This window comes from Periplaneta americana, chromosome 8 (assembly GCF_040183065.1).
Source record: "Periplaneta americana isolate PAMFEO1 chromosome 8, P.americana_PAMFEO1_priV1, whole genome shotgun sequence".
NCBI lineage: Eukaryota > Metazoa > Arthropoda > Insecta > Blattodea > Blattidae > Periplaneta > Periplaneta americana.
In genome coordinates this window covers 50,973,102-50,990,523 of record NC_091124.1, presented here as the reverse complement: position 1 = coordinate 50,990,523, position 17,422 = coordinate 50,973,102, and the positions used below count along the sequence as shown (strand labels likewise).

Genomic DNA, 17,422 nt, shown 5'->3' with positions numbered 1-17,422 from the left:
ACAATTAACTATTGTGAATGCTTACATCTAAATATATTTATTTTAACATTTCTGCCGTTCTCGTTCTCGTTTCCGTTCCCGATTTATTGTGAACCAGCCTTTAGTCGTTTTGCTTCACTGACACCAAGAGATGCCATTTTACTTTTCACTCGGTATAGAGATATAGTTCAAGCTCACACAACTTAACAATTTTGGTACCAACTTCCTAGCTCTATACTATACAACTTCTTACGCGCAAGCCTATTTATCTGAAAAATAATTCGATGTAAGATATAGTAGTCTCTATGTTTTGTAATTTCTAATATTGATTATAAATGTAAAAGAATCTGTGAGCAGTCATATACACTCGTACCACATGCCTGATATATATTTTTCTTTCGTTCCTTCCCCCTGCATACTTCACACTAGGTTTCCAACGCTGGAAGTCCAATTATTGTTGTTTCAAGATTTTTCAGCGGAACTGTAAGTAATTTATTTACAAAGATTTTAAAAGGGCGTACAATGTAAATTAAATAGATTTGTGCACACAGTGTAAAATGCTAATAATTTTAATAGGAACAGAATGATAAAAAGTGGAGGGAAATTGGAGAGTGAAGCTATGGTGGAATACAAGACACTTTCAAAACATTATTACGATAATTTATTACGAATAGTTCAAAATTCTCAAAGATCAACATGCATAAATTAGTATAACGTAGAATGGTTTTTGTGGTTCGATAGAGTTTAATAAACGTTAATTACAATGTCCATCATATACTAAGGATATTCTTTGGTACATGCAGGTGGAAGAATCCTGGCAACATCCACAAGCAAAGGACGAAACGGCGTGCCAGGACACCGAATATGAAAGACACCGTTTGGCAAGACATAAAAAGGTAATCTGTCAAAAGTAATTCAAATTTATATAGACACCAGACTGGGTGCTATAGTGAGCAGGCGAACTTTCAGTGCTGAGCGTAGAACTTGTAAATAATTCTCAAACGTTGGAAAAATTAAATTTACTCGTATGTACACATCAAAACCTTTTTATTCTTAAATAAGGCGAACTGTCAAAGGCCTGCAAGCAGTGAGGCTTAAAAGATTAGTTTATCCCTTTTACAGCAACAATTCGATCCTAAAACAAGATCTATACACACACACACACACACACACACACACACACACACACACACACACACACACACACACACACACACACACACACACACCTACCTTTCATATCTCAGTGAATAATACGGCATCCTGCTTTACAACTGGAATGTTACAGGCTTAATATTACAAGCGAGGGGATGGTTACCGAAATTCGCATGTAGTGTTCTTAAATCTCTTAACATTCCCTGATATGAGATAGCCTACAGAAGATTGTGATGGAAATTCTGAAGGCCTCCCCAGCGAATAAGGTAGTAATAAGAAGGGAAACAGAACAATTTTCGGCTCTATTTTTTTGTGCACATTCGCTAGGTTAACATTTGATTCCACTTTCAAACACTAGAGCTCAGTATAATCGAGCACCAGCACGGACTCTGGCACCAGCGAACGCTGCAACAGCAGTCTCTATTCGCTGGCAAGTTTGCTGTCGATTGCTGGTGCGATATCAGCGTCAACTCTAGCGTAGAACCTCATGCTGATGCTGGTACAGCTGGTTCCAAGGTCACTGAAATAAGTCACTGCCACATCAAAGGTACCGATGCGCAGTGTCCATACTTATAATTCCCTATACGCTGGTCTCCCTTCAAATCCCACACTATCATTATGCAAACACATAATTTTTAATGTACAAAAGGAATAATTATTTATTTTACTCTCATCAATTTTCATTGTCTTTTCATGTTCATAAATCCCAATTCCAGTAGTTAACCGCACTCGAGGACGGATGATTTTGAATCAATCTTAGCAGTAGCTATTAGATGTAGGTACCAGTATTGCATAATCTCTCTTTTTTATATTCGCTTTAGAAACATTGTAATTGTTATTATATAATGTTGTTATATTCTGATCTTAATATTCTTTTATGCAATCTTAGCATTAAAACACGCTTGTTATGACGCTATAAACCGTGCACAAATGGCCCAATTCTGGCACTGATGCCGGAAAAGGTTATCTAGCAACTAGTATTCCATGACGTCATCACCGCCATTACAACATAATTTTATACAACGTACCTGTAAGAAAAGGCTTCAAAACGACAACAAAATAACATTGTCATAGAAACGATTACTTAGTAACCATGCAATATATTAAGTCATATATCCAATACGTACCGACTTATGTCTCTACTACGTCATAAAATTAGGCCTACATTTTGTAAATTTATAATAGTTTTTTTTTACATATTTTAATGCATAAAACCTTGTAACACTTGTATAATCTTCATTATAAACACTCGTGAAAATTAGCTTACGCGCTAAACATTCAATCGTGCCATAATTACTAAAATTATACACTAGTTACATAAATGACCATTAAGAGGGTGGTAAGACGCAGGTATAGGTGACGTTGAAATAATTTTGTTACCCCTAACTCCACAATGTGCAAGGATCCACTGTTTGAAGAATAAAAAAAAAAGTCGTGCGTTTCGAAACAGTTTTTGTGCTAGATAGAAAGAGCACGGAAGGCAGGAATGGAAGATACTGCGCATATGTATAACAGCACTCCTACCACTCTTCCAGAAACATAATTTGACAAAATTATAAATTTGTAATTATCATTTAGGATTGAAATGAAATGAGAGTAAAGCAAGAAATTCCAAGAATAATTTATAAAGCCTACTTTCCTCTTAGAAATAATTCAATTCCTCTTTCGAAACCAGCGCTAAATGTGCTCGCTTCAACTGATATTTTTTGTTGAGAATTGTAGCAAGATATCCCCCCACCGCTCTCATCGGTGCGCAGATAAAGTGTCACAGGTCTACCAATCGTCTATCTAATTTGACCAGTTGTTTAAAACTTTACAAAACTCTAGAATACTGAAGTTGTTTTTTTTTTTTTGTTACATCAGATGCTATAGCAAGGATAGCTGGTTTTGAATATAATAGTATCAAAGACTTCTCAAATTTATCAATTCGAAATCTATTAAAACCTTAGATAGCTTAAAGTTGTTTTCTGGGGGAGTGAGAGTACGGAGGTTAATCTGTTATAGGTACCGGTACCCAATAGAAACTTCGTAATACAGACAGGCATAGACACAAAAATAGATATCCTACATACATAAGAAAACATATACGTGTTCATTTCAGAGTACAAATTTGGTGTGTACGCATATAATGGTTTTCATTAAATTAATGCAGTTATGATGACTGCAGTTATCATTATTTCCAAATAATAATAATAATAATAATAATAGGCATTTCTTGACATTTCATGATGAGCATCACAATAAAATAAAAAAAAATAGCTTCTTACCTACAAATATTATGCATTTGAAGCGAAGGGACGTTCTCTTGTTTGAAATCGGCAATGACGTCGTCATGGTTATTCGGACATTTTATTAATGATTTCTTAACGGACTTTGCGAAGTTCGATAAACTGTCTTCAATTTTAGAATTTCTGAGAAATTTATTCCTTTAAGAGTGGACAATGTAAGTTCAGCACATGACCATTTGCCGAAATTGTCGATACGAGTTCAAAAAATTTTAACACTTCAGAAGAAGCAGTAATCTCATTTGCTTGTATGATAAAATTTGAAAAAGAAAAATTCACCCGGCACTGTTCTGTATGTTGTGCGCTATATCGTAGAAAGTTTGGAATGCAACTAAAACTATCACGTCGAAGAAACACCTATAACCCTCAAGCAGTGTTGCCAACTTGGAGGGTTTTCCCCCCAAATTTGGGGGGGAAACACTTTTCCAGGGGGAGGTTTGGGGGAATAAAAATGTTAGGGAGATTTTCAGGGGAGAGATACATTTTAGAGGGGTTTTTTGGTGTGTTTTCCTAAACTACGTCATTAGTATTTATTTTTAAAATTAATTACAGTGAAACTACTATGTTGTGTAATTGAACAATGAATATCATGATCGTGAATCCTCTCTTCGGCCGGCATCTCATCTTGCATGCATGTCTTCTCACTTGCTCTCGTTATTACTCGTATTATATTATCACAGTCTAGTATATACAGTCACGAAGCTCAATACGTAGTAAATATGCTTCCATAGATAGTTGCTAACCACTAGGATCGCTACTATCGCCTAATTACAGACAATGAGAAATAGTACCGGCACAGTATACTGTTCCTAGCACCCTCACAACTCAAGCTTCGTGACTGTATATACTACACTGTGATATTATTATGACGCTCTTTCCCGTCCGTCTTCGCGTTGCACACGCATTCTCCTTGTCTTCCTTAAGCCATGGCCTACACAACAATAGTGTCTGCAGTAAAATGTTGTTAAACAATTTCCCCAATCTAAATTTATGCTTCTGGTACAACTGATTTTCATTTCTATTATATTCTACATATCATTAATGTTTTCTTAATTAGATTTAATTTTATACTAAAATATTATACGCAATATGCCAGTCACGTGAGCTATGAATTACATTTTTAGTTTGAAACTAATTGTCTACTTGTCCCAGTAAAAGTCGGTACCCAGCAACATGCAAGTGTTATGGACTTTCAGTGTATTGTGGCAATACTTGCAAAATGCAACACATCGTTGTCCCGATGCATCAGGAGCCAACTAGATCGTACTCAGAGGACGAATTATGAGAAATCCAAAGAGTATTCTATTCTATTGCATGTCAGTGTGCATCATGTGTGAATATTTTTTCTTTTCAGCTGTGTATATATAATCACATTTGCTGATTTTTTTTTTTGTGTTCTTCCAAGTACAAATTAAAAAATTTAGGGGGTTTCTCTGAATTTAAGGGGAATTTTTAATATGAAACAAATGGATATATGTGTGTTATGTTTTATTTAACGACGCTCGCAACTGCCGAGGTTATATCAGCGTCGCCAGTGTGCCGAAATTTTGTCCCACAAGAGTTCCTTTACATACCAGTAAATCTACTGACATGAGCCTGTCGCATTTAAGCACACTTAAATGCCATCGACCTGGCCCGGGATCGAACCCGCAACCCCGGGCATAGAAGGCCAGCGCTATACCAACTGCGCCAACCAGGCCTACTGGATATAATAATAATAATAATAATAATAATAATAATAATAATAATGGCTTTATATGTATATATATATACATGAATAAATGAATAAATAAATGGTTAAATGAATAAATTAATTAATTAATTGCTAATTATTTCAGTGTTAGATGCAGTACATTAGACAACATAAATTACCGGCAATTAAATAAATAAGTACCTAAATAAATAAATGAGGAAATAAGTATATACATAGATAAATAGATGATGAAAGAAAGAAAGAAAGAAATAGATAAGTAGGTAGACAAATAAATTAATAAAAAAGAATGAATAAATACATAAATGCCTGAAGTAATTAATTAATAAGTAAATTAATTAAATAAAAAGTATAAATGAATAAATAAATAAATAAGGAAAGAAAGAAAGATAGAAGAAAATAAATTGATTTATAAATACTGGTATATAAATAAATATATGAAGAAAGAAAGAAAAAAGGAAGTGATGGTGGAAAGAAGGAAATAAATAAATAAATTAATTAAGGAATAAATGAATTAATAAAAGTTGAAGAAATAAGTAAATAAAATTAACAAATACCGGTAACGAAAGAAATAAATAAAAGAGTAAGTGAATAAATAAGTAGATAAATAGGCTATAAATAACAAATGACAGAAATGAGTACCAATAACAAATAAATTAAATATGTACACATGAGAAAAGATGCATGCAAAAAATGACAGCTTGAAAATGTTACAAATTATAGCTGCCATCTTTCATTGTTATTCATTTGTCATTAACTAACTTAGCATACGAAATAGATGAGATTAGGGTTGCCAGATTTAGCAAATGGAAATACAAAGTAGCCTACCCGGTTATATCTGAATTACTTTGAATATTCTGGAGAGGTCTTCAATTACTGATGTGCACACTTTTTCCTATGTTACATATCATTGTAATCAATAATGTATTTTAATGTTTTAGGGGTGTTTAGAAGATTTGAAAACGTGGTTCAAAGAAGATACCATGATACTCATTGGCCTTGGCATTGGAATAGCATTTTTACATGTAAGTGATTACTATTTTCCAATTTTTTGTAGCAATGTTTCCAAAAAATGTGACAAGCTTATTCCATACATATGCAAAGAACTTAGAGGGTATGAGGCATTTTTTAGGATTCCAAAACATTCAAGGGAGAATTATGTACAACTAAACTACAATAAATAAAAGCTTTTTCTCAAATTTTCCTGAAGTCCTTAATAATATAATAAGGTCATGCTATGTATGACTTGAGGCTTTTCCGGCGTTTGATGTAGAATAACTCTTCTCGGGTTCCCAGCCAGGTGAGTTGGAGATTTGCTTCCAAGCTTTTGACGGCTAGCTCTGCCATCTTCTTCAGGGAATGAAGTGATGTGGGACCATGTCTAGTAGGGCTTCCCGCTGTGGGCCAATCAGGAGCTAGTTCCTAGTCCCGACCGCCAGGCACATCGGGACCAGCAACTAGCTCCTGATTGGCTACTGCTTCCACCAACCAGAATGCGCCTGGCGGTCGGGACTAGGAACTAGCTCCTGATTGGCCCACAGCGGGAAGTCCTACTAGACATGGTCCCACATCACTTCATTCCCTGAAGAAGATGGCAGAGCTAGCTGTCGAAAGCTTGGAAGCAAATCTCCAACTCACCTGGCTGAGAACCCGAGACGAGTTATTCAAGGTCATGCTAGTTTTCATTTCATAGTGTAATACTTAAATGCTAAACATAATATAGTCAATTCTTCAGATTAAAGCTGTGGAATATAAGATTTTTTTTTTTTTGAGGCTTGAAAGTAATGTAATTTTCCCTAAGATAGGTTACTAGCCTTATCATTAGGTAGTCCAGTAGTGGGGCTGCCACTTTTAGCCTCTGGACAGGCTTGTAATGCAGCATTTCCTCTGCATTTGATGAAACAGTTATACTGCTGTGACTCGGTTGCCATTTCCTCGTTGGTAGAAACAAAAATTATGATGCAGTATAAACCTAGAGGACATCATCGACCAGGAAGACCTTTTAGAAGACTGCTAGATGGGGCCGAAACAGGTCTACGGAGGCCTAATTCGTGAAGGATGACGATGATGATTATAAGATTTAAGTAACTGACATACAAAGTGAGAGTGTACCTACACTTCAGAATGAAGAAAGAAATGTCAAATTACAAAGATACTTTACAATGGAAATTGTGATACAGTACATTGTAAAGTTGTTATAATAGACCGCTTTAAAATTATCCATTGGTCATCTGAAGTCTGATTAGTTTAATATGTAGCTAGTCGGCGATGTATGCAATGGAGGAGGGAAAGGAAGTGGACACCCTGCCTTATTATCTCCTGGCTTAGTTGCCTTAACAACTTTCAATCACATTTTCTTGAAGGTAACTTCAGTGCACTCACACCCCTTTGCTTCTGACCGCCTCAATTATGAAAAATATTCTGAATTGCAAAGAAGAAAGTGAATATTGAAAAAAAATTCTTAAATCAAAACACTCAGATGAAGTCTGGGTGGATCTGTTCAGAAGTGTTGATGAAAAGCACCCAAATTTTAAAAAATGATAGGAGTTCATTATGTGTATTCCTGGTTCTAATACAAATGTTGAAAGATTAGAAGTAATTGATTAACTAGCGGACTTACTCGTGTTAATTACTGTACGTAAGTTTGTGCAGCTTACAGCTGTTTCGGTGCTTAACACACCATCCTCAGAGCCTACTAGATCTCGGCGTCATGTCGAACTTCTCTGCCTGTTATGTGGGTGCGTTTGATTGTTGAAAAGTGTTGAATAGTGGAGTGAAATAGTGTGTGTGTACTGAAATTGATTTGTTTGTTGAGAATTTGATCGGGGTGTGTTTTAGTGTTTTATTATTATTACTCACCATAGACGCCGAGATCTAGTAGGCTCTGAGGATGGTGTGATAAGCACCGAAACAGCTGTAAGCCGCACAAACTTACATAATTAACACGAGTAAGTCCGCTAATTAATCAATTATTTATATTCAAGTGTTAAAAGTAGTGTACGCAAGAATCAAAATAGGTTGAAAGATTGTTCTTCCTCATGTACTCTGCCAGGTTAAATAAAGCCATTGTTATTATTATTATTATTATTATTATTATTATTATTATTATTATTATTATTATTATTACTCACCATAGACTGAAGAGGAAAAAAAAAGTTGCATATAAAGACAATAAAATCAATGCTTATTGTGAAATAATTTTTCAGTGAGGACTGTGTTGCATTTCATGACTTAATGCTTCAAAGCAAACAATTATTACAGGAAATCCATTCTTCGGAAAAGTATTGTGTCAGTGTATTCTCAGGTGAACTTATTTTGTAAGGAGCACATTTTCAATTAATTATGTTCAATTTATTCTTTGAGTACGTACTTTATTTCCAACAATAGACTTAATTGTATTGTATTAATCTATTCAAAGACAACATGAACAACAGCAAGGAAGAATATATTACAAACCTTAATTTTTAAAATCAGTGCTGAGTAGAGTTGAACAACGATCGAGAAAGCAAGAGTAACAGTGCCCACAAAGCCGAAAACTCGTACGACAGTATTGACTACGTCATTGACTGCTTAAGCAAACTTTCAAGACATCGGGAGTGATCAACTCCCCAACATCAAGCAGCCTTGAATCGCCTTATACCAGACTGAACTTTTATCTATTTGGCCACTGTTATATAATAATGTATAAACAATCAAGTAGCGTATTTGAAACATCATCTCTACCTTTCAGTGCGTAATAAACTATTCCCTAATCTTTATTTAATTACTAGGCCCTTATTAAAAGGCTAGGATTTTTTTTTCGTATGTTTGAGGTCAAGAGTACAATCTCAAGTAAAAAAAGAAATATTAATGCTTTATTTAACGTTATGTTTTATATTTCTTAGAAATGCAAATTTATTTTAGAATTTTTTTTCTATTTATGACACCATAGGTAATATCTAATAATAGAACCAGAGACTGTTTTGTTTTGTCTTTTTGTATAAATTAAACATCTCTAATGTTATTTATTTCAATGATGTATGTTATTCAAAATTACGAAATCTTTCCACGCCAACCAAATGCTATTTCGAGAATGATGAGCAAGAATCGAAGTGCACGAAAGTTACGAGACGAGACTCGAAAAATAAGTACAACAAACAGAGTGAACGAGAGCGGCAGTTAGATTTATTCATCTCTGGTGCCGAATGTCCCGTATTCTTTTGTTTCAGGAAACGCTATGAAAAAATGTTTAAAATTTTGGCACAGATATCTAATATTTTCTTCATTGTTCTATATACTTACACTTTTAACACCTACATAATCACTGATTAACTCTACAACTTCTTTACTGTTTAAACTTTTTAGGAAATCTATCTGGTTGACTAGTTTCAAAGTGATATTGTAGTCAGTCGGTAATTTTCTAAAAAGTTAACACACTAAAAATTGTAAAGTTAATCAGCGATCTAATTTTCGTCTAGAATTTATCAATCTTTTAAAAAATTACAATATTTTTATAATATTTTTTAAATATTACAAGATACAATGCTCAAGTATACAAACATGCCAGAGGAAGATGCAAAGAAAAATACTGGGCATCACACTACGAGACAGAAGGACAAATGAAACACTACAAAGACTGACGAACACTACTGACGCAAGAGAACGAGCCACGGCAATGAAGTGGACCTGGGGGGGGGGGATATATGGCGAGACTACACCAGGCAAGATGGACCCATGCAGTCACGATGTGGGACCCCTACGTCGGAAAGAGAGGACAGGGAAGACCACGGCTCAGATGGTCTGACATTTTTACCAAAGAGGTGGGGAAACAATGGTCGAGGACAGCAAAGAACAGAGTTTTGTGGAAAGAACTAGGGAAGGTCATTGTAAATAGATAACGTAATCAGTGTTAAGATATTGTAAATAGTAAAGTCAGTATTAGTGAAAATGTACGATAAGTTTTGTAAATAGTAAAGTCAGTGTTGAGAAAGTGTCAGGTAAATATTGTAAATAGCAATCAGTGTTTGTCAAAGTGCTGGTGTCAGTATAATGTGTGTAGTGCAAGAAAAAAAATGAACAAAAAAACAGAGTGCTGAGACTAGTTAAAGTTGAACAGGGTTATTAACCATATCACAATAGTATACACGACAAGCTCGCCTGGACTGGCTCACCAAGCGAGTACACTTGAGCCATCCCTGTCGAGGGGGTTCTAACCCCATCACAGGAGGTCCGTGGCCAACATGGGACATCATGGCTAACATTCATTCATTCATTACAAGATAGGCTAGTGCCAATTTTTAAAATAAAACTTCTGTTTTTTTCCTCGCATTATAAGGATCATCCTAATGTATGCATTATTTGGGGCGTTTTTTTTTTCCAATAATTACTGCAAAATACCTGTAGAATCAGTTTTTATATTGTAAATTTATTATTGATCTGTTAAAATGTAAGATATGTTCTACAACGGTTAAACAATTTTATAGTCAATTTCGTGATACAAACATATATATTATAACCCTATTATAACATATACTCACAAGTAATATGTTGCTATTGCAGATATTGGGAATGATATTCTCCATCAGCCTCTGTCGTAACCTGGGAGATGCAAGACGCTGAGGATGAATTTTCAGCACAGCATCACCTGTATAATGCTCTACCATGACAAGTGAATAAAGTGTCATAATGTTATTAGTCAATAGTGAATGTGTGTTATCATTGAAGACGGAAGCCTGAACTGTTGTGTGATTTAACAATGACTTGTGTGTGTTGAGAGTTAATGACTTTATGGACCTGTTACCAAGAGAGTGCGAATATATTTTTATTAGTCACACAAGAATATAATTATATATTAAATGTTGAAGATCATCTGAAACTGTCAAATTGTTGCTCATGTTAATTTTGTACATGTTACGTGCGTGATTTTTAGAATTCGAGTTATTTTATTATTTTGTAATGCGAGTTTTGAAACTCCTCTGTAATAAATGGAAATCGAATTAGTATATATTAACTTTTAATTTGTGGATTACTCGAACTTAAATTTGATGTGATCGAAGGCAGTGCTTAGAGTGGCTTAAGGACGTGACGATATGCAATTAATATGAGTGAATACAGGAAGAGTGGTGGAAATAATTTCAATATTATCATTTGGAAAAAATTAACTTCAAAATGAAACCTTCAATAATAAATTTATCAATGTTTTTCATAAAAGATGGTCATTAACTTATCTGATTTTGATGTAATAGTGCAATATTTTTAGTTCATTTCATGATAAAAGTTTTCGGTTTTTTTTTTTAACTAAGTTGAACAGTTACATTATAAACATTGAAAGACAATGGGTTACATAAAACCAAATCATATTAAAAGTGTAAAATCATACAAAGGAATGATATGATAAAACATTAAACTTACGGGTATATATAAATTTAAAATTGTTAAAATGTTAAAATTAAGCAGTAAGTCTAATATGAAAATTATTATACATCTTTTTTTTAGTATGTTATTTTACGACGCTTTATCAACAGCTTTGGTTATTTAGCGTCTGAATGAGATGAAGGTGATAATGCCGGTGAAATGAGTCCGGGGTCCAACACCGAAAGTTACCCAGTATTTGCTCATATCGGGTTGAGGGAAAACCCCGGAAAAAACCTCAACCAGGTAACTTGCCCTGACTGGGAATCGAACCCGGGCCACCTGGTTTCGCGGCTAGACGTGCTAACCGTTACTCCACAGGCGTGGACTTATACATCTTAATTATACAACTTTTAACACTGTATCACTTTGGAATATGTATTATATGACTTTGTGTTAAATTCTATCGTACCTCGTTTACATGTTTCGACCTGTTTTGGTCTTCTTCAGAACTGGTTGTTGCTGGTTTTGGCGCCTCTTGTTTTGTTTCCTGTGGGGGTGTGTTTGTGTAGTGTAATGTGGAATCAAAGAGTGTGTTCTGAAATTGAGTTGTGTGTTGAGAATTTCATATGCAGAACACATCACAAATGCTAACCACACCTATAGAGACATCAACACAGACATGGGAATTCTACACACCCAACCAAAAAGCCAGAAACTAAACACACTAGAACAATATGAAACATACAGACACACAAAAACATACCCTAATGAAATTCTCAACACACAACTCAATTTCAGAACACACACACTCTTTGACTCCACATTACACTACACAAACACATCCCCACAGGAAACAAAACAAGAGGTGCCAAGACCAGCAACGACCAGTTCTGAAGAAGACCAACAACAGGTAGGATAGAATTTAACACAAGGAAGTCATATAATACATATTCCGAAAATCATTATGTGGAGTATACAGCTTGCGCTTCCTTGCAAGTATATGAAAAGGTATCTTATACTCCACTTAATAATTTTCATATTAGACCTACTGCTTAGTTTTAACATTTTAACAATTTTAAATTTGTATATACATTTAATGTTTTATGATATCATTCCTTTGTATGATTTTACACTTTTAATATGATTTGGTTTTATGTAACCCATTGTCTTTCAATATTTATAATGTAACTGTTCAACTTAAGAGTTAATGATGATCTGATGATGGTTTTAAAAAAAAACCGAAAATGTTTATCATGAAATGAAATAAAAATATTGAACTATTACATCAAAATCAGGTACTTTTTTGACGGTCTTTTATGAAAAACACTGATAAATCAACACAGCTTATCGGATCTAACATGGGTATTAAATTCAATTATTAAAACTACAACATGTAACATAACTTAAAAATTCCACTAACAGAAAGTTATTAATATCTTACTACATTTATATAAAGAGTAAGACACACTTAAGTTGTTAATAGAAACTCACAACAGGAGCGACAGCTTCCCATACTTCCTTCCTTTCGCGTGTTGGACATTGTGTAGCCTGATTACTTACTTACAAATGGCTTTTAAGGAATCCGGAGGTTCATTGCCGCCCTCACATAAGCCTGCCATCGGTCCCTTCTTAAGCAAGATTAATTCAGTCCCTACCGTCTTATCTCACCTCCCTCAAATCCATTTTAATATTATCTACCCATCTACAGTGCGATTATTTAGTCCTGATAGTCACCGGAGATGTGCGCCTGGGTCAGGCGAGTCCATTTATACCTGGTAAGGTTTATCTCGTCTCAGTAGCAATAAAACCAAGTCCCTTCAAATGAGGCTGGAGATTATACGAGGGTTGTAAATTTTCAGGATTCCTTTCAAAACCTTGTTATTGTACAGGCTGCCAGAACTCAGTTTCTTGAAAGACAAGCTCAGTAACGGAACTACACAGTACGAAGAGAGATATTTTGTAATTTTATTTTGCGCTACCGAATGTATCAACTAGTCCCTCCCGCCACTGGATGGATGGACGGCACCGCTCCACTCCCCCATCGTCATAACAACACAGACGAAGTAAAATATATCTCCTTTCTCTCTCTTTTCACAGTGAGACAAGATACATCACACAGCCTTTAGTTACGCCAAGAAGTGTTTGGGTTAGTCACTCGCTTGCCTTCGGAGCAAACGGATGCCATGCGTGCAGTAGAGCAGTATGTTTCTAATACAATTAAGCTGTACTGCACTCCTTTACCGACTGCTCGCCTTATCTCTACTCTGGAACTCTCCACACTACTCCTATTACTTCCCCTCTTTCGCGTCGTTGAGCTGTCAGAACTAAATAATCAGTCTGTATGTCTCGGCCTCCCCAAAGGTCTTTTTCTCTCCGGCCTCCTAACTAATACTCTATACCCATTTCTAGATTTGCCCACATGTATTACATGTTCCTGCCCATCTCAAACGTCTGGATTTAATGTTCCTAATTATGTTACGTGAAGAATACAATGTGTGCAGTTCTGCGTTTTGTAACGTTCTCCATTCTCCTGTAACTTAATCATTCTTAGCACCAAATATTTTCCTAAGCACCTTATTCCCGAACATCCTTAACCTCTGTTCCTCTGTCAAAGCGGTTGGGCTCATGGTAACTGGGGTTGGGGACCACAATGATATTCTGGGTAGTACAACAGGCCCACCCAAGCAGTCTGTGTATGAGGGCAGTCCCCAACCCGTGCCCCTATCCTTGAAGGGGGGGGCTAATAGATAGATGTTAGGATATTACTATTAGTATTTTTATGAAGATGTTGTGTAAATGGTTAACTCGACCATTCTATTCAGTTAATGAATTTTATCGTTACCTATACTAAAATTGACTTAAACTGATATAACACTATTACTGACGAAGTTCTTTTCGTGTATGTTCGTTGTGGACTAATGAAGATGATTGATTGGTTAATCTACCTGATTTGGACAGATAAATAAAATAAACCAATTTAATCCACTGTAGATTATTTTGCTCTAACTCTAATGATTCTTAATACCATTTGCTGATTTATCCTTCTGTAATACAGTATTGGTGTTATCATAACTTTCTTCCATTGAGGAGGAATTGTGTTCCAAATTACTGCAGGTAATTTTATGTATTAAAGCCAAATATCTTACTTTCGGTATTATATTTGTGTGTCTTAAGAAACTTGAATTGTTTGCAACAATATACGTAAGTGTAACTCAAAATTTATAAATTAATCTCGCAATAAAACAATGTCAATTTCATCATAGGCTCCCATGAAAAATGTCAAAAACATAAAAAATTATACCTGTGAAAACAACTATAGTATAGAAATTAAACAAAGGAGGATTTGAGAGTGAAATACCAATAACCATGACAATAATAGTTGGCACTTTTTAAATTCTTTTACTTGAAAGTGTTTGACATAGTATATACAGTCTGACATTTCTGCACCTTGAATTAATCAGAAAGTGTACAAAACATAACTTTTAAAACTTGAAATAGTACCACAGCTGGAATAAATGTTTTTACATTTTTTAACATCTGATGCAACATTGGTCCAGAATTTGTCAGTAAAAATATTTGATTACATCAATTTAATTTATGTATAAACTTAAAACATATTATATTAATTAATTACGTACAAAAAAAAAAGAATACCGTTATTAAAAACTGTCGTGTAATTTCTACTTTTTAAGATCACTGCTAAAACTGCACAACAAAAATAATTTATAAAATTGTATCTCCTAAACTACTACTATTATTATTACACATACTTACATAACATCAACATCTGTAAAAATTATTACACTCAATTTCACGTTGAAATGGGCCTATTTTTCAGACATGTATTGTTAAATTTTGAAGTAAGAAATTAATACTCTCCTCTGTTATTCATGGGCTACAATTATTTAAATGGAATAAGACCACAATTTACATAGTTCTTAGTAACAACATTTCAACTGATTACTCAAATAGGATGCAAGGCACACGTGCAATATTTAAAAATGTACAATTCATTTTCATTTAAATTATTAATTTATACTGAAGTGTTAGACAGGCACGTTGAAGATTTAACATTGCAAATTGCAAACAAATTAAATTAGTTCGGCGTTCTATCACTGCATATGTTCCTCTTTCTTCTTATAAAGTGTGCTACCAAAATAACAAAAGTATTTGTTATTCAATCACGTCATATGATGTTCTCTCATATTTCACAGCTGCATTTAAAGACATTTTGTTACTTACGGTGCTATAAGAACAATTTATTGTACAAGGGCTTTGTCCACAGTGAAATTGTTAAAATTCACAAATGGTCACTATCCTGCCTAATTCATTGCTATTTATCTACATTTTGTTTAAAAAATTGGCATGAGGGGTTTTAAAAACCTGAAATATTTTGTTTCAAAATTAAATTTCTAACCATTGTACTTCCGTCAAAAATCATGAGTTAAAAATTTTTCCTGAGCAACGACAATGAATATTGATTTCAGTACCTGAAATGACATAATATATACATGATAATGTTTGTAGGCCCATTTCAACAAGATTTATGTTAAATCTGTACACATTAAAATGACCAATCTATATAATTACAGTACGGTACATCAAAATATTGCACTTTTATTATCTACACAATCCACAAGTTAGTGATTGTCTCTATGTGAAAGTAGACAAGTAATTAACTTCTCCGTGTACCGTATCAGTCAAATTCTTAAACCAGCATTTTCACATTCACTAATGAGAGAAGTTCCTTAACCACCTAAAATATCCAATTCAATCTTTTCGACATGCAATGAGTAAGAACACGATCTCAAAGGTCACTAGAGACTGAAGAAATGATAATACAAGATGGAGAGACTCGAAGATTTAAACAGGTAAAGGAACATACAAACAGAGATTGATCAACTCTACAGTGCACGTTTTGAAGCTTCTATTAAGGGCCAAGACCGTTAACTTTCAAAATTGAAGAATATTCATAAAAGCTACACTCAAAGGAGGCACTTTTTCTTCTTCTTCAATGGTTTCTGTGAGGTGTATGGTTCTAGTCAGCGGCCACAAATAATTTATAAAAACTGTTTCATAGCTATTCATATATCCTTACGGACTAGTGATGTAAGTACGACATATTCACTGAACAAGCACCTCCCTTCCCACCCCCACCATGTGGTACACCACTCATTTTCCTTCCCCACTATCTTCATCAATATACAGGGTGGCGCAAAAGTAACTACACACTTACTTCACTTATGTTAATTTTGAATAATTTGAACATGATACAGGCCATACCAACAAATTACAGTACACATCACTTCTTTTAATATTCAAACTGTCTCCTTTCTTTATCAATACACCATTGAAGTCTACCCAGAACACTCTGACGCACATGCAAACACAGCTGAATGTTGTCCAGATTGTTGGTTTTCAGTGTACCAGTAAATACAATTACATCGGTTTACATGTCCCGATAACTTGAATGTGGCCTCATCAGACCACAAAATGTTAAGAAAGAAATTTTGGTCATATCGATATTGATCGAGCATAATTTCACAAAATTGTAGCCGCTTGTCTGAATTATCTTCCAGCAACCCATGTATCAGGCGTGGAATGTACACTTTGAAGATCTGCTGATGCAATATCCTTGGATTGACCAATGTGACATTTGTGAGAACTGTACTGATAATCGTCTTGTGGACGATATTGAGTTCATTTTCCTCGGTTCGTGTTGTCCTATAATATTTTCGCTGTAAGAAAAATCCTAATGTAAACAACAGCACGTGACTGAAGTGAGGCGTCATTGGCCACTGTTTGCGCCATAGATTCTCTCAGTACGTGTTCCCGCCTACTGTTGTACATTCTGTTTCATGTTAAACATTTCCCGTTACTCGTCAAGTAGGCCTAACCTCACTACTATGCATTCATTTGCTTAGGAAACATTTACTTTATAATTACAGTAATTAAATTA

At 34.7% G+C, this 17,422-nt stretch overlaps 1 protein-coding gene across 6 annotated transcripts in view; it reads left to right on the top strand.

The window, feature by feature from the left end:
- The window catches only part of LOC138704714 (CD151 antigen-like), a 281,489-nt gene extending 270,378 nt beyond the window's left edge, over positions 1-11,111 (top strand). For 5 of the 6 annotated variants that reach the window (XM_069832869.1, XM_069832873.1, XM_069832872.1 and 2 more), the window contains exons 6-9: positions 409-462; positions 783-875; positions 6,072-6,155; positions 10,669-11,111. In XM_069832869.1, coding sequence (XP_069688970.1) covers positions 409-462; positions 783-875; positions 6,072-6,155; positions 10,669-10,728 — 291 coding nt within the window. In that variant the 3' untranslated portion in view covers positions 10,729-11,111. The remainder of the gene's footprint in view (positions 1-408; positions 463-782; positions 876-6,071; positions 6,156-10,668) is intronic. The other variant, XM_069832874.1, reaches the window with a different exon arrangement.
- Positions 11,112-17,422: the final 6,311 nt, after the last annotated feature.